The sequence below is a fragment of the Mesoplodon densirostris genome, chromosome 16 (assembly GCF_025265405.1).
Source record: "Mesoplodon densirostris isolate mMesDen1 chromosome 16, mMesDen1 primary haplotype, whole genome shotgun sequence".
Taxonomy (NCBI): Eukaryota; Metazoa; Chordata; class Mammalia; order Artiodactyla; family Ziphiidae; genus Mesoplodon; species Mesoplodon densirostris.
This window is the reverse complement of record NC_082676.1, coordinates 84,107,275-84,121,852: the sequence shown is the minus strand read 5'-3', so window position 1 is coordinate 84,121,852 and position 14,578 is coordinate 84,107,275. Positions and strand designations below refer to the sequence as shown.

General features: G+C 43.4%; 1 protein-coding gene across 3 annotated transcripts; it reads right to left on the bottom strand.

Moving 5' to 3' along the window:
* Positions 1-292: 292 nt before the first annotated feature.
* Positions 293-14,334, bottom strand: ZDHHC4 (zinc finger DHHC-type palmitoyltransferase 4). Of its 3 annotated transcripts, none has more exons than XM_060077779.1 (9): positions 14,271-14,334; positions 13,371-13,564; positions 12,630-12,753; positions 12,358-12,390; positions 11,383-11,456; positions 10,706-10,884; positions 8,480-8,605; positions 6,494-6,738; positions 293-674 (listed from the first exon to the last, which is right to left on the bottom strand). In XM_060077779.1, the coding sequence occupies exons 3-9, from the start codon at positions 12,744-12,746 to the stop codon at positions 384-386; spliced, it is 1,065 nt and encodes a 354-aa protein (XP_059933762.1). In that variant the 5' UTR covers positions 12,747-12,753; positions 13,371-13,564; positions 14,271-14,334; the 3' UTR covers positions 293-383. The 3 variants fall into 3 exon arrangements, with proteins under 3 accessions (XP_059933762.1, XP_059933760.1, XP_059933761.1); XM_060077777.1 differs by having other exon boundaries at positions 13,397-13,564; XM_060077778.1 differs by lacking the exon at positions 12,358-12,390 and having other exon boundaries at positions 13,397-13,564.
* Positions 14,335-14,578: the final 244 nt, after the last annotated feature.

Genomic DNA, 14,578 nt, shown 5'->3' with positions numbered 1-14,578 from the left:
ATAAACCAATGCTTAGAAAGTAAGTATCCAGGACTTCCCTGGTGGTGCAGTGGTTAAGAATCCGCCTGCCAGTGCAGGGGACACGGGTTCGAGCCCTGGTCCGGGATGATCCCACATGCCACGGAGCAACTAAGCCCGTGCGCCACAAGTACTGAGCCTGCACTCTAGAGCCCATGAGCCGCAACTACTGAAGCCCGCGCGCCTAGAGCCCGTGCTCCGCAATAAGAGAAGCCACCGCTTGACACAACTAGAGAAAGCCCACGTGCAGTAACGAAGACCCAACGCAACCAGATAAATAAATAAAAATTTTTTTAAAAAGAAAGTATCCATATGTATAAATAAACATATACTATATTTAAAAGGCAGTAACACTCTTCCCATTCTTATTTCTTCTTTCTCTCATAATGTGCAACAGCAGGTAGAAAGATCTCACGAAGGTTGCTCCAAAGCCCACGGGAGTGAATGTTCCGGTAAACCTGGGGCTCTGCTGATGGGGGCCAGGCCACGTGGGGGCAATGCTGGCACCAGGCTCGGGCACCTCTGTACCACTCGTTAGTGGTCTGGTTGGTAGCGGCCAGGTACAGACAGAAGCACAGGTAGCTCCCCAGGAGGAAGCTCAGCACCACAACAAAGCCCAACAGGAAGACAATCCTCGGGAAGGTCAGGAACAGGTACTGGGGGCAAAGAAGAAGCAGCACGTTAGGCAGCTGGGCTGTGACACGAGTCGGGGTCAGGAACTACCGGCCATGGTCACATCCATATACACTTCAGAACTGCCTTCCCAGCTCCCCCACCTCCATACACATCTGACCCACTGAACACAAAATCAGAACCAAAAACAGCACTGACAAACAACCCAGGAAGAATTTCATATGGGATAAATTAAGTGTGTGCATTGAAGGAAAAGGGGAAGGACACTCAGGAGATGATGCCAGTTAGCTCTTCAGAAAATAAACAGAGAAATGAATGTAGATCTCAGTTCATGCATCAACATAAAGTCCGGACGGACAGAAGAGATCAATCTCTCTCTGAAAACAATATTACCACAGAAATACACGTACAAGGGTATTCACTGTAGCACTGATTTTAACAGCCCCTCTTCCCAAAAGAAACAAGTTAAATGTCCATCCAGGAGGAAGAGTAAAACTCTGGGATAGTCATACTATCGAACAACAAGGAGCCTTTAAATTAGGTTAGTGTGTATGTACTAATTTGGAAAAGATGTTGGTAATATATTGCCCAAGAAAGACAAAATGCAAAAATCACAATGGAATCCTATTTGTGCAAAAACAAAACTAACTCGATGAAAGTGTATGGCCATATAAATAAACACAGCAAAAAAGCCTGAAATGTACACCAAACTATAAAAGTGGTTGTCTCTGGAGAATGAAACTGTTGGGAGGGGAGGGGAATAATTCCCAGTTTATATTTTATTTTTGTCCAAGATGTTTTAAATTTTCTTCTCCCCCGCCCCAGCTTTATAGAGATATAATTGACATATAACATTATGAAAGTTTAAGGTGCATGTAATATACAACATGATTATATATATTATATAATGAAATGATTACAATAACGTTAGTTAACACATCTGTCACCTCACAGTTACAATTTGTGTGTGTGTGTGTGTGTGTGTTGAGAACTTTTATGAGCTACTCTCCTGGCAACTTTCAAATGTACAATACAGTATTGTTCATTACAGTCACCATGCTGTACGTTACATTCCCAGGACTTATTCATCTTTCAATTGGAATAACTACCTTCACTTATTTCCCCCACCTCCCCCCACCCCTAAAAGTTCTGGACTACTTGAATTTCTATAAGTTCGTTTTTATGATAGACAAAGAATTCTGAAAGAGTTCAATATTTTTGAAAGTTAGCAGAAAAGAAGTAGATACTTATCAAAACTCCATCAAAACTCCTGATGGTCGAGACTTGCTAACTGAAGTTACAAAGAAAAGAGACAGATTCGATGAGGAAGAATGTCTAAAGCTTTTTAAACAACAAAAAATGAGACACACAAACAGAAAACAAATATAACAAGAATGAACTATCATTATTATCCAAAGACCTCAAATCAAAAGTTATTCTAATATCAAATAGGTAAACAAAGGGCAGAATTCACACAAAAAGATATACAAATGACTGACAGACAAGGAAAATAATCAAACGTAATGAAAGAAATGTAATTTGTAAAAAAGGGTAAACCATATTCTGGCAAACTAGAAGCACTTCCCATCCCAGGCATCATCAATGCCTGGTCTGATGCAGTGAAAGGAACACTTACACACTGCTCTAACCCCAGGTTTTAAAAAGCAATTTGACAACATATATAAATATCGAAAGACTTATAAATGTTGTCAATCTTTGACCCAGTATTTATGTTGTTGGAAATCTATCCTAAAGAAAGTCCTAAATACAAAAACAAAACCATATACACAAGATTACCCATTGCAAAGGGGAAAATGCACTTCACGAGTGGAGGGAACTGGTGGTCACCTCCTTAAACCAATGAATCAACCTGGGCTTCACTGCTCCTATGTCACCTGATGGGATGCACTATGAAATACACATCCCTACCTAGGAAGCATTTTTGCCAAAAATATTTAACTTGAATCTAATCAAGGCTCTAGAACTAACTTCCAGTTTACACTAATATAAAGAAGAGAGAAAAATTACATGACAATTAGGAAAAGAAAAATCTAGAACATGGGACATTTTAAAAGATAACTAGACTACTAAATGTCAATTTAATGAAAAAAAAGCAGGGGCATTATTTTAGAATAAAAGGACATAATATTCAAATGTAATGCATAACTATAAAATGGAATCTGGTTCAAGGAAATAAAAGAGCTATAAAAGATATATCTGAAACAATGGGGAGATCTGAATATGGACTAGAGAGTATATAGACTTATTATTACTTTTCTTACATGGGATAATAGAATTGTAGATACGTATGAGAATGTTGACATTCTGAAAAAATGCATGCTCAGGTATTTAGGGGTGAAGCAACATCGTCTCCAACTTATTTCTAATAATACAGAGAAATATATACACATGCATAGAAAGAGAACAGATTAAAATGTTAACAATTTTAAAATCTAGGTGGAAGGTATATAGGTAGTCACTCTGTTATTCTTTTAACTTTTCAGTATGATTACAAATTTACATAATTGGGAAAAAACTTGAGAATAAAACTACTCAAGGTTAAAACAACAAGGAGGTATCATGACATACCTTTGAGAACAGCTGAAGTGAAAATCAGTGATAATGATAAACCTGGCAAAGATGCAGAGAAAACACTTACTCCCCCGTCTCTGGGGAGGAGAATGTAGAAAGGTACAAGCACTCTGCAAAACAGCGTGGTTCTCCTTTTCAAAACTAAAAATGGGGCTTCCCTGCTGACGCAGTGGTTGAGAGTCCGCCTGCCGATGCAGGGGACACGGGTTCGTGCCCTGGTCTGGGAAGATCCCACATGCCGCGGAGTGGCTGGGCCCGTGAGCCGTGGCTGCTGGGCCTGCGCGTCTGGAGCCTGTGCTCCGCAGCGGGCGAGGCCACAACAGTGAGAGGCCCGCGTACCACAAAAAAAAAAAACTTAGAACGGACTTACCATACAACCCAACAATCACACTGAAGACTTCTTTTCACACAGCAGCCTCATTAGTGATAGCCAAACACTGGAAATTACCCAAATGTCATTCAAAGGTTAACTCATTAAACAAACTGTGATCCATTCTCACCATGGAAAACTATACGGCAGTAAGAATGAATGAACTACTGATACGTGCACCCACTAGGATGAATCTCAAGGAAACTGGGCTGAGTGAAAAAAACCAATCACAAAATGCTACTGTAGGGTTCCATGTATGTCACAATAAATAACATAATAACAGAGATAGAAAACAGATGAGTGGTGGCCGGGCATTAGGGATGTGGGGAGGAGGATGTGGGTATCAGGGATAACACAGGGAGTCTGTGGTGATGGGACAGAAGAGCACCTTAGTTGTGGTGGTAATTACACACAGCTACACGTGACAAACTGCACAGAGCTACACACACAACACAAACGAACACATATATAACTGGCACTGTGGACTGTGCCAATGTCAATTTCTTGCTTTTGTGCTGTGCTTGCATAGGGATTCTGGCATGGGGAGAGGAGCTTAGGGGTGCACAGGATTCCTGTAACCTCCTGTAAATCTATCATTATTTTAAAATAAGAGTTAAAAAAAAAGATGCAGGCTTTAGGACTATGTGTGTATTTTATCATATTAACACACTATCCTTCAATTCCTATTTTCTAAGTGCTTTTATTATAATGGGTATTGAATTTTTTGACAGGCTTTTCAGCATCTAGAGAAATAATCATATCATTGTTCCTAATACTTAATAATGCTGTATAAGATACTAATCAATTTCCCAATATTGAACCAACCTTGCATTCATTTAATACGTCCCACTTGCTCATTTTCTTTTCTTTGAAACAAAAGAAAAAAAACACTCAAGGAGAATTAGGCAGTTACCTAAAAAAAGACTGCTCATAAGCCATTTCCAATAAATGAAATAGAAATCTTTTAGCAATCAAATGAGTTTTTAAAGAATGGCTTTGACTTTTACATTATGGTAAATTAATGGGCAAAGAATAGTCTTTTCAATAAATGATGTTGGGGGACTACCCTGGTGGCACAGTGGTTAACAGTCTGCCTGCCAATGCAGGGGACACGGGTTCGAGCCCTGGTCTGGGAAGATCCCACATGCCGTGGAGCAACTAAGCCCGTGCACCACAGCTACTGAGCCCATGCACCTAGAGCCCATGCTCTGCAACGAGAAGCCACCGTAATTAGAAGCCCGTGTACCACAACAAAGAGTAGCCCTCGCTTGCTGCAAATAGAGAAAGCCCACGTGCAGCAACGAAGACCCAACGCAGCCAAAAATATAAATGAATGAATGAATGAATGAATGATGCTGGAACAACTGGATATCCACAAACTAAAGAATAAAGTTGGGGCTTCCCTGGTGGCGCAGTGGTTGAGAGTGTGCTCCGCAACAGGAGAGGCCACAACAGTGAGGCCCGAGTACCGCAAAAAAAAAAAAAAAAAAAAAGAAAGAAAAGACTAAAGTTGGAACCTTACCAAACACAATATATAAAAATTAACTCGGGCTTCCCTGGTGGGTGGCACAGTGGCTGAGAGTACGCCTGCTGATGCAGGGGATGCGGGTTCGTGCCCCAGTCCGGGGGGATCCCACATGCCGCGGAGTGGCTGGGCCCGTGAGCCGTGGCTGCTGGGCCTGCGCGTCTGGAGCCTGTGCTCCGCAGCGGGAGAGGCCACAACAGTGAGAGGCCCGCGTACAGCAAAAAAAAAAAAAAAAAAAAAAAAAAAACTCAAAATGATCAAAGACCTAAATGTAAGAGCTAAAATTATAAAATACTTTAAAGAATACTTAAGTGTAAATCTTCATGATCTTGGATTAAGCAGTGATTTCTTAGCTATGACACTACAGCCAAAGCAACGAAAGAAAAAAATAAATTGAACATCAAAATTTAAAACTTCTGTGCTTCAAAGAAAACTACCAAAAAAGTGAAAAGACAACCAACGGAATGGAAGAAAATATTTGCACATCATGTATCTGATAAGAGTCAAGTGTCCAGAATATAAAAAAGAACTCTTGCAACACAAGAATAAAAGACAACCCAAATAAAAATGAGCTGCTTCTTCCTTAAACTTTCTTCTCCAAAGAAGATATACTAATGGCCAATAAGCACATGAAAAGATACTCAATATCATTAGTCATTAGGGTAAATGCAAATCAAACCACAGTAAGATATCACTTCATACCCACTATATGGCTATAATAAAAAAAAAAGATAATAACAAGTATTGTTAAGAATGTGGAGAAATTAGAACCTTCATAGATTGCTGGTGGGAATGTAAATGATGCAAATGTTTTGGAAATCAGTCTGGTGGTTCCTCAAATGATTACAACAGAATGTTATTTAGCCATAAAAAGGAATGAAGCACTGATTCATGCTACAGCATGAATGAGCTTTGAACATATTATGCTAAGTGAAAGAAACCAGCTCAAAAGGCTACATATAGTATGATTCCATTTATGTGAAATGACCAGAAAAGGCAAACCCATAAAGACAGAAAGTAAACTGGTGGCTGCCTGGGTCTGGGGAAAAAGGGAATGGGGAGTGACTGCTAATAGATATGAGTTTTTTTTGCAAATGATGAGATGTTCTGAAATTAGATTGTGGTGATGGTTACGTGGTTCTGTGAATATATTAAAACCACTGAACTGTATACTTTAAAAGGGTGAATTTTATGGTGTGTGAATTATATATTGATTTTTTTAAATTATGTATCAATTTTTTAAAAAAAGGAATGCCTTCATGTTTTGACTCAGAAAACAAATGCCCTTTTTCCAATTTTGAAACCTGAAGTCAGAAACATACAGCCCACAACATAATTACCTGAATATTAATTACCTGAATAACAAAGACAGTGTCCACCACCTGCAAGTGTCCAAAGTCATTGACGTAAGTCTCCAGGTACAAGTCCGACATCATCACCAGCTGGACTAGAAACACGGTGCTCACCACAGCCATGGTGGCAGCCGAGGCCGTCAACGTCAAGAGGTAGAAGAGGAAGTACCTGATGTTCCAGGCCCCGATGCAGTTGTTCACCCACACACAGTGATGGTCAAAGCGGTGCACACAGCGGTTACACACACCTGCACAGAAATGGGGGAGCCACAACCCTGCGTTGATCCTTGGTAACGACACCGTGCACTCCTACTGAGAGTTTCACACACTGACACTAGCAGTATGAGCTGGTAGTGTCAATGGCAGCTGCTGTCACCAAGCTTTCAGAACCGAAGGGGACAATACAGTAGCCACATGTGAGTAATGAGCACTTGAAATGTGGCTACAAGAGAAACTTCAAAGAATACTTTGTTGATATTGATAAATTCACAGCTGTTTTTCAATTATGCATTGCTCCTTTGAGATCAATGTGAATAATGCTGAGATGACAAAATAGTGAACTTATTAACTTGGACAGACATAATTTTGAAACTGATGCTTTTGCTTTAAAGTCAAATCAATTCTCCTGATAAAGACAAACCATTATGTCAATATAGATATGGATATTAAAGAAAAATGCTGGTTTGTTTATTTATTTATTTATTTAGGCTGCGTTGGGTCTTCGTTGCTGCGCACGGGCTTTCTCTAGCAGTGGTGAGTGGGGGCTACTCTTCGTTGCGGTGCGCGGGCTTCTCTTGCTATGGCTTCTCTTGTTGCAGAGCACGGGCTCTAGGTGCGTGGGCTTCAGTAGTTGTGGCACACAGGCTCAGCAGTTGTGGCTCGCAGGCCCTAGAGCACAGGCTCAGTAGTTGTGGCACATGGGCTTAGCTGCTCTGCGGTGTGTGGGATATTTCTGGACCAGGGCTCGAGCCCGTATCCCCTGCATTGGCAGGCGGATTCTTAACCACTGTGCCACCAAGGAAGTCCCAAGAAAAATGATGTTTTGATACTGATTCAGTCATTGAAAAACTTTTAAGAATGTCTAGAATAGCTTCGGTATTAATAGCTCTTCCAACTATAAATTTTATGAAATCTAAATACAGATCAAGAGTTTCCAATAAAAATTTAGTATCTATTGATTGAGATGTACTGTAAATGTAAAACACACAGAATTGCAAGGAACTAGTATGAAAAGAGAATATAAAAAAATCCATGAATGATATTTTTATACTGATTACATGTTAAAATGGTATTTTAGATATCTTAAGTGACATATAATTAAAATAAATTTTTCCCATTTCTTTTTACTTTCGCAACATGCCTACTAGAAAATTTTAAATCACATCGGTGGCTCACATTATATATATATATATTTTTTTCTTTTTGCGGTATGCGGGCCTCTCACTGTTGTGGCCTCTCCCGTTGCGGAGCACAGGCTCCGGATGCGCAGGCCCAGCGGCCATGGCTCACGGGCCCAGCCGCTCCGCGGCATATGGGATCCTCCCAGACCGGGGCACGAACCCGTATCCCCTGCATCGGCAGGCGGACTCTTAACCACTGCGCCACCAGGGAGGCCCTCACATTATATTTTTGTTAGACAGCACTAATCTAGAAATCTTGGCCACTGCCCAGAAGAGTAGGCTCTGCCAGGACTGAAGTCTGCAAACACAACATCCTACAGAAACATCTCTTGAGCAGCAAGCACTGCCATGTGGCAAAGGAAGGGCTGTTTTGCCCAGAGCTGAAGGTTACCCACTACAGGAGAACACAAGACCTCACCTCTACGCATCTCAAAGAAACCACTATCTAACTATCCCCTACCAGCAGAGGCCGCCTCATGTCTGGAGGTCAAATGGCCCTGCTTCTAGATTTATGTAACATTCCCTTACAGATGAAGCCCACTTGTCCACTGTGCGAGGGCAGAGCTGGAGGGGCCAGAAACAGACTTACTGCAGTGCTTGGATCGCGCTGGTTTCCTTAAATCACAAGTAGAACACCTCACGTTCTTTGGGAACATCCCTTCATCAAATTCATAAACTTGAAGAAAGAGTAATTCATTTGCTTTTGTTATGGTACCTGAAAAAAGGAGGGACAAGTGTCAGTTTCGAGCAATACAGTGGACCAGATGTTCACGCAATCTGTCCTGGCAAAGGACAACTAAAACTGCTGTATTTAATATTCCAAATAATTTATTTTTTAAATTAACAGCTTTGAGGTATAGTTCATAAACCCAATTCACCCATTTAAAGTGTATCATCCAATGGTTTTTTAAAAAATTAATTAACTTATTTATTATTTATTTTTGGCTGCATTGGGTCTTCATTGCTGCGCGCAGGCTTTCTCCAGTTGTGGTGAGCAGGGGCTACTCTTCGTTGAGGTGCCCAGGCTTCTCATTGTGGTGGCTTCTCTTGTAGCAGAGCACGGGCTCTAGGTGTGCGGGCTTCAGTAGTTGTGGCGCACGGGCTCAGTAGTTGTGGCACGCGGGCTCAGTAGTTGCGGCGTGCGGGCTCAGTAGTTGTGGTGTGCGGGTTCAGTAGTTGTGGCATGCGGGCTCAGTAGTTGTGGCATGTGGGCTCAGTAGTTGTGGCTCGCGGGCTCTAGAGCACAGGCTCAGTAGTTGTGGCGCACAGGCTTAGTTTCTCCACGGCATGTGGGGTCTTCCCGGACCACGGCTCAAACCCATGTCCCCTGCATTGGCAGGCGGGTTCTTAACCACTGCGCCCACAGGGAAGCCCCCATTCAGTGGTTTTTATAGTCACAGAGTTGTACAACCACCACTACAATTAACTTTAGAACATTTTCATCACCCCAAAAAGAAATCCTTTCAGCAGTCATTCTCCATTTCTCTAATCCCACAACCCCTGGCAACCACTAATCTATTTTCTGTCTCTATGGATTTGCCTTTTTTGGATACTTCATATAAATGGAATCATACAATATGTGGTCTTTTGTATCTGGCTTCTTCCATTGAGCATAATGCTTCCAAGGTTCACCCATGTTATAGGATGTATAAGTACTTCATTCCTCCTTATGGTTGAATAACATTCCATCGAATAGGTATATCGCATTTTATTTATCTGTTCATTAATTAATGGACATTTGGTCCTTCAAGGATAGAAAAGATTAAAATAAGTGGATGGGGACTTCCCTGGTGGTGCAGTGGTTAAGAATCCACCTGCCAATGCAGGAGACACGGGTTCGAGCCCTGGTGGGGGAAGATCCCACATGCTGCGGAGTAACTAAGCCCGTGCGCCACAACTACTGAGCCATGCACAGCTACAGCCTGTGCTCTGCCACAAGAGAAGCCACCACAATGAGAAGCCCGTGCACCACAGCGAAGAGTGGCCCCCGTTCACCGCAACTAGAGAAAGCCCGCGCGCAGCAATGAAGACCCAACGCAGCCAAAAATTTTAAATAAATAAATTTAATTTATTAAAATAAGTGGATGGGAAAAAAAATACCTAGCAAGTATATATCTAAAAACAGTGTAATAATAAATATGAGTATCAGACAAAGGAGACTTGAGAGCCAGGAGTATTACTAGTAACAAAGGGGCTCACTGTACTTTGAAAAAAGATTCAAGAGATAATACTAATTCTAAACTTGAATACATCTAATATGAGTATATATAACTACTGTACACACAGACACACACATATAATAGCTTCAAAATACGTGAAGGAAAAAATCTGTCAAATCTACCAACAGAATGAGATCACATACCGCTCTCAGTAATCAAACAAAAATATAAGCATGAATATAAAAAATCTGAACATAATTAACATCTTGATCTAATGGACTTATATGGTTGCCTGTGCCCAAGAACTAGAAAATATAATACTCTTTTCAAGAACACATGGATCATTTACAGAAACTGACCACATGCCTGGGCATAATGCAAATATCAGTAACAACTTTAAAAGAAACAGTTTCATATAGACTGCAAGCTCTGTATATAACACAGTTAAGTGATAATGTTTAAATAGTTCTAAATAATCTGTGGGACAAAGAAGAAAAAAATAAACCTAGAAAACATTCAAAACTGAAAGATCATGCGAACCCTACATCCCCAATTTGTTGCAAAGCCCTTGGAGGGATCACTGCTTGTTTGCAGCACGGTCAGTGAGACAGACAGTTGATCTGTCACCATTTTCTACACTAAGAGCCTCAACTTACCAGGGTTTGTTTCACAACTTAGGGCAAAAAAAACCAGGTTTACAATCAGCAGCAGATAAGGCAGAAAAAGGTAATTCAAGGAGAACTCCAGCTCTTGACAGAGGCCAAATATTTCCCAGGTGTATTCAGTATAAACCATTCCTTCCAAGATGAGATGCAGGATAACAAAGGTGTGGTTTCTGAAAGGACACAGGTACATGACTTGTTCACAGGGGCTTCTCTGTGAAAACATCACACCACGCTACAGAAGGTGGACCAACGGACAACCACTTCCTTTGGGTTTGAGACAACGGTAAGACTTACATTAGAAATCATGTGAAACATTTCACCTAGTGCCTACCACGTAGTAAGTACTCAATAAATGTTATCTATTATCATCATCACCTCTGTTGGGAACTGAGGTCTCAGTATCAGTACATATTTCTTTTTACAGAAATGCATGTCAATACTTTCCCGTTCTTTAAGTACTGATACTTAAAATTTGATACGTCAAAACCCCAGAGATAAAAGGCAGATTATCTGTCAGTCGAGGTTCTGAGCCCAGGACTCGATCCCTCCAGCATCCCTCCCTGTATCATGCTGGAAACAAACAAGGAACCTCCTAGAGCTAGAGGACAGCAACAGTTAACAATCGAAACAGAAAAGAAGATAATACTTAAACTCTGAAATATAAATACCGTGTATGGAAGAGGTAATGAAGCCATCTTAGCATGGCTCTCCGAAGGCATTCTGGAATTATATACGAAATTATCTGAAACAAAAGAAAAGAGGAAGGTTCAGTTTCATTTCTCTTTCTCCCCACTCCTAAACAAATTAGGTGCTTCACTTTCAGCCAGCAATATTGGGGATATTACGGCATGTTTCTGCATGTGAGCAGAGAAGAGATTTAAGTGAGAATAAAGAGGAGGGCTTCCCTCAGCTGGCCTTCCTATGATGTCAACTCCTCCATTTCCATCCTGACCCCAAACAAGGCACTAAGTCGGGGTCTTCAGGCAAAGAGGGGTGAGCAGAGGGGCCGGATCAGGTAATGCTGATGTGAACTGTTAATGTAGCCTTTCCCTGCCTTGGGTTCAATCCTAGGTTCCAGAGTCCACCTCCAGATCACAGAGCATAAGCCCAGGTCCCCCCACCAGGCCAACCCCTTCCCAAGGCCGCTCACCCCAATTCTAATCACTTTGATCCCTGGAGGAGTGTGGGCAGCCCGATGTTCAGCTTTCTACTCACACTACCCCCAGTTTCACCCATCAGGCCCCTCCAGGCAGACACTGCTCACACCCATGACCAATTACAGGCATCAACTCTAGAAAAAAACAGTCGACCTTGAGAATGCTATCTTCTTTTAAAGCATCATCAAAAGATTACTTTCGGGACTTCCCTGGTGGTCCAGTGGTAAAGAATCCACCTTCCAATGCAGGGGATGCAGGTTCAATACCTGATCGGGGAACTAACATCCCACATGCCCACGTGCCACAACTATTGAGCACACGAGCCTCAACGAGAGAGCCTGCGTGCTGCAAACTACAGAGCCCGCATGCTCTGGAGCTCGCGTGCCACGACTAGTCAGAGAAAACCCGCGCAGCACAACTAGAGAGAAGTCTGAGCGCCGCAACTAGAGAGAAACCCAAGCACTGGAATGAAGAGATCCCGCATACCTCAACAAAGATCCTGTGTGCTGCAACTAAGACCTGACACAGTCCAAAAAAAAGGAAAATAAATAAATTAAATAATTTTTTTAAAAAAGATTACTTTCAACAGTAACAAAAACAGAGAGAGAGACTTTCGAATATTCCGCAAGTGCCATAAATGAAAGAACAAGTGAACGAACGAATAAAAAATGGCATCTCTTTTTTGTCTGGCAGAAAACTGGTGAGCCTTTTAGACTGGTGGTATTCAAAATCCCGTGGTCTCCAACCATCACTGTTACCTGTGCTCCTCTGCTGACCAGGCCTTTCAAGCAATGGGTGTTCGAGCAGATGCAGATCGTAACAACACCAATCAGCACAAAAGCCAAGTAGAACAAGAAGAGAACCAGAAAGTCCATCCTGGGGCTACAAAGGAACAGAAGGAGTGTGACTATTACTGAGGGATATAGTCCAACACATATGCTCAGACATCAATTCCCTAAGTGACTCCAAGCAGAATTCTTCATCCTTCAAGCGCAAATTGCCTCTCAGTGGGGCTTCCCATCTGGTCACCCTTCAAAAGTTTCCTAATCAAACCACTGTGGTCCGCCTTGTGGCATCTCCTGCCTGCAAATCCCAAAATAAGTGGGGAAGAATATGCAACATGCACCCCCTTCCCTCCCACAACGATAAATCCGTCTTTTACTCCCCTGAATATAAATATTCACAATGACATTGATATGAATGTACCCAAAAGAATCTGCTGGCATTGCCCTTGGAACAAGCATCCACCAGAGGCAGTCAGGGGCCCCCAGCCAGGATCAGGCATGCTGTCCTATGAAGATCCCTCCAGGACAGTGACCACAACAATCAGGGATCACCCAGGGGGACCAGAGTCAACACACAGGCCTGTATTAAGAAACTGGAAATGGCTACTATTGGCCTTGGCAGATATGGTTCTGGGCAGAACTTTCAATTAAGATAACCAAACTAGAAACTCCTGACGAGATAAGACAGAGGAAACAAAGAGCAGCAATTCTCACGAGGTGATTCAGGGTCCCGAGCCTACATATTTCTTTTGTTTGGATAGTTTTCAGCCGGCAGCTCTGGCGTTCCTCCTCCGAACATTCACGGAGAATCCAAACGGCATCTCCTCGTGTTCAGCGGCGTGCGCCTGGCACAACAGGTGGCACCCAAAGCTGCAGGAGACATGGCTCCTCTAGGAAGCTGGATCTGGCTGCAGAGACATCAATTCAACCCTCACATAATATGACAGGCTAGGAGTCAGGGGCGGAATACATCGTGTAAAAGAATTTGGGGGCCTCCCTGGTGGCGCAGTGGTTGAGAGTCCGCCTGCCGATGCAGGGGATACGGGTTCGTGCCCCGGTCTGGGAGGATCCCATATGCCGCGGAGCGGCTGGGCCCGTGAGCCATGGCCGCTGGGCCTGCGCATCCGGAGCCTGTGCTCCGCAACGGGAGAGGCCACAACAGTGAGAGGCCCGCATACCGCAAAAAAAAAAAAAAAAAAAAAAGAATTTGGAAGTCAAGGGATGTTGAGACCCCGCAGGGTGAACGGGGCTGTAAGATTTCTAGACAAAAAGCTCATTGGGAAGAAATAACCCGGGAGCCTTGGATCTCGGTGTTTATCCCTATACCTGAGGAGCCCGCGCTGGGGACCTGACAGAAGAGCATTCCCGAGGCTACTCTCCGTCCGAAGATCCCAGCGGGTGGGCCTGGCCGGAGCTTTCCCCGGGAGCCGAAACCGGGGTTGGGGGGATGGAGGGTGCAGAAAGATCAGAGGGGACACTGGGGGTGTCTGTGCGCCGGGAGGGGTGGAGGTGGGGCTGCAGCTCCATACACAAGGGGGAAGGGCGGGTCAGACAGGCAGACGAAGGGCCCTTTGCCAGCCCGGGTGTCTAAGAGCCCAACGGAGGCAGACTTACCGCCGAGACCTGTCTACCGCCAGCAGCACCTGGGCCGCGCCTTTAGGGCGCTTCCCCAGACTTCCGGCGGAGCCGTGACGTCATCACGAGACGCCGTCGGCCAGGCCGACTTCCGACGGAAGTGCGTGCGGACAGCCGGTGGGGCGGGGCTGCCGCTTGTGTTGTGCACCCTCGGAGTAATCTTTCGCTTCCCGCCTTGGCTCCTCCAGAATGTGGTCAAGTCTGACGGCTGGGAGGTCCAACTTTATAGAGCCGTTGCCAGAAATCTTACAAAGAGACTGTCCCAGGCCTGGTGCGGGCGAGGACGC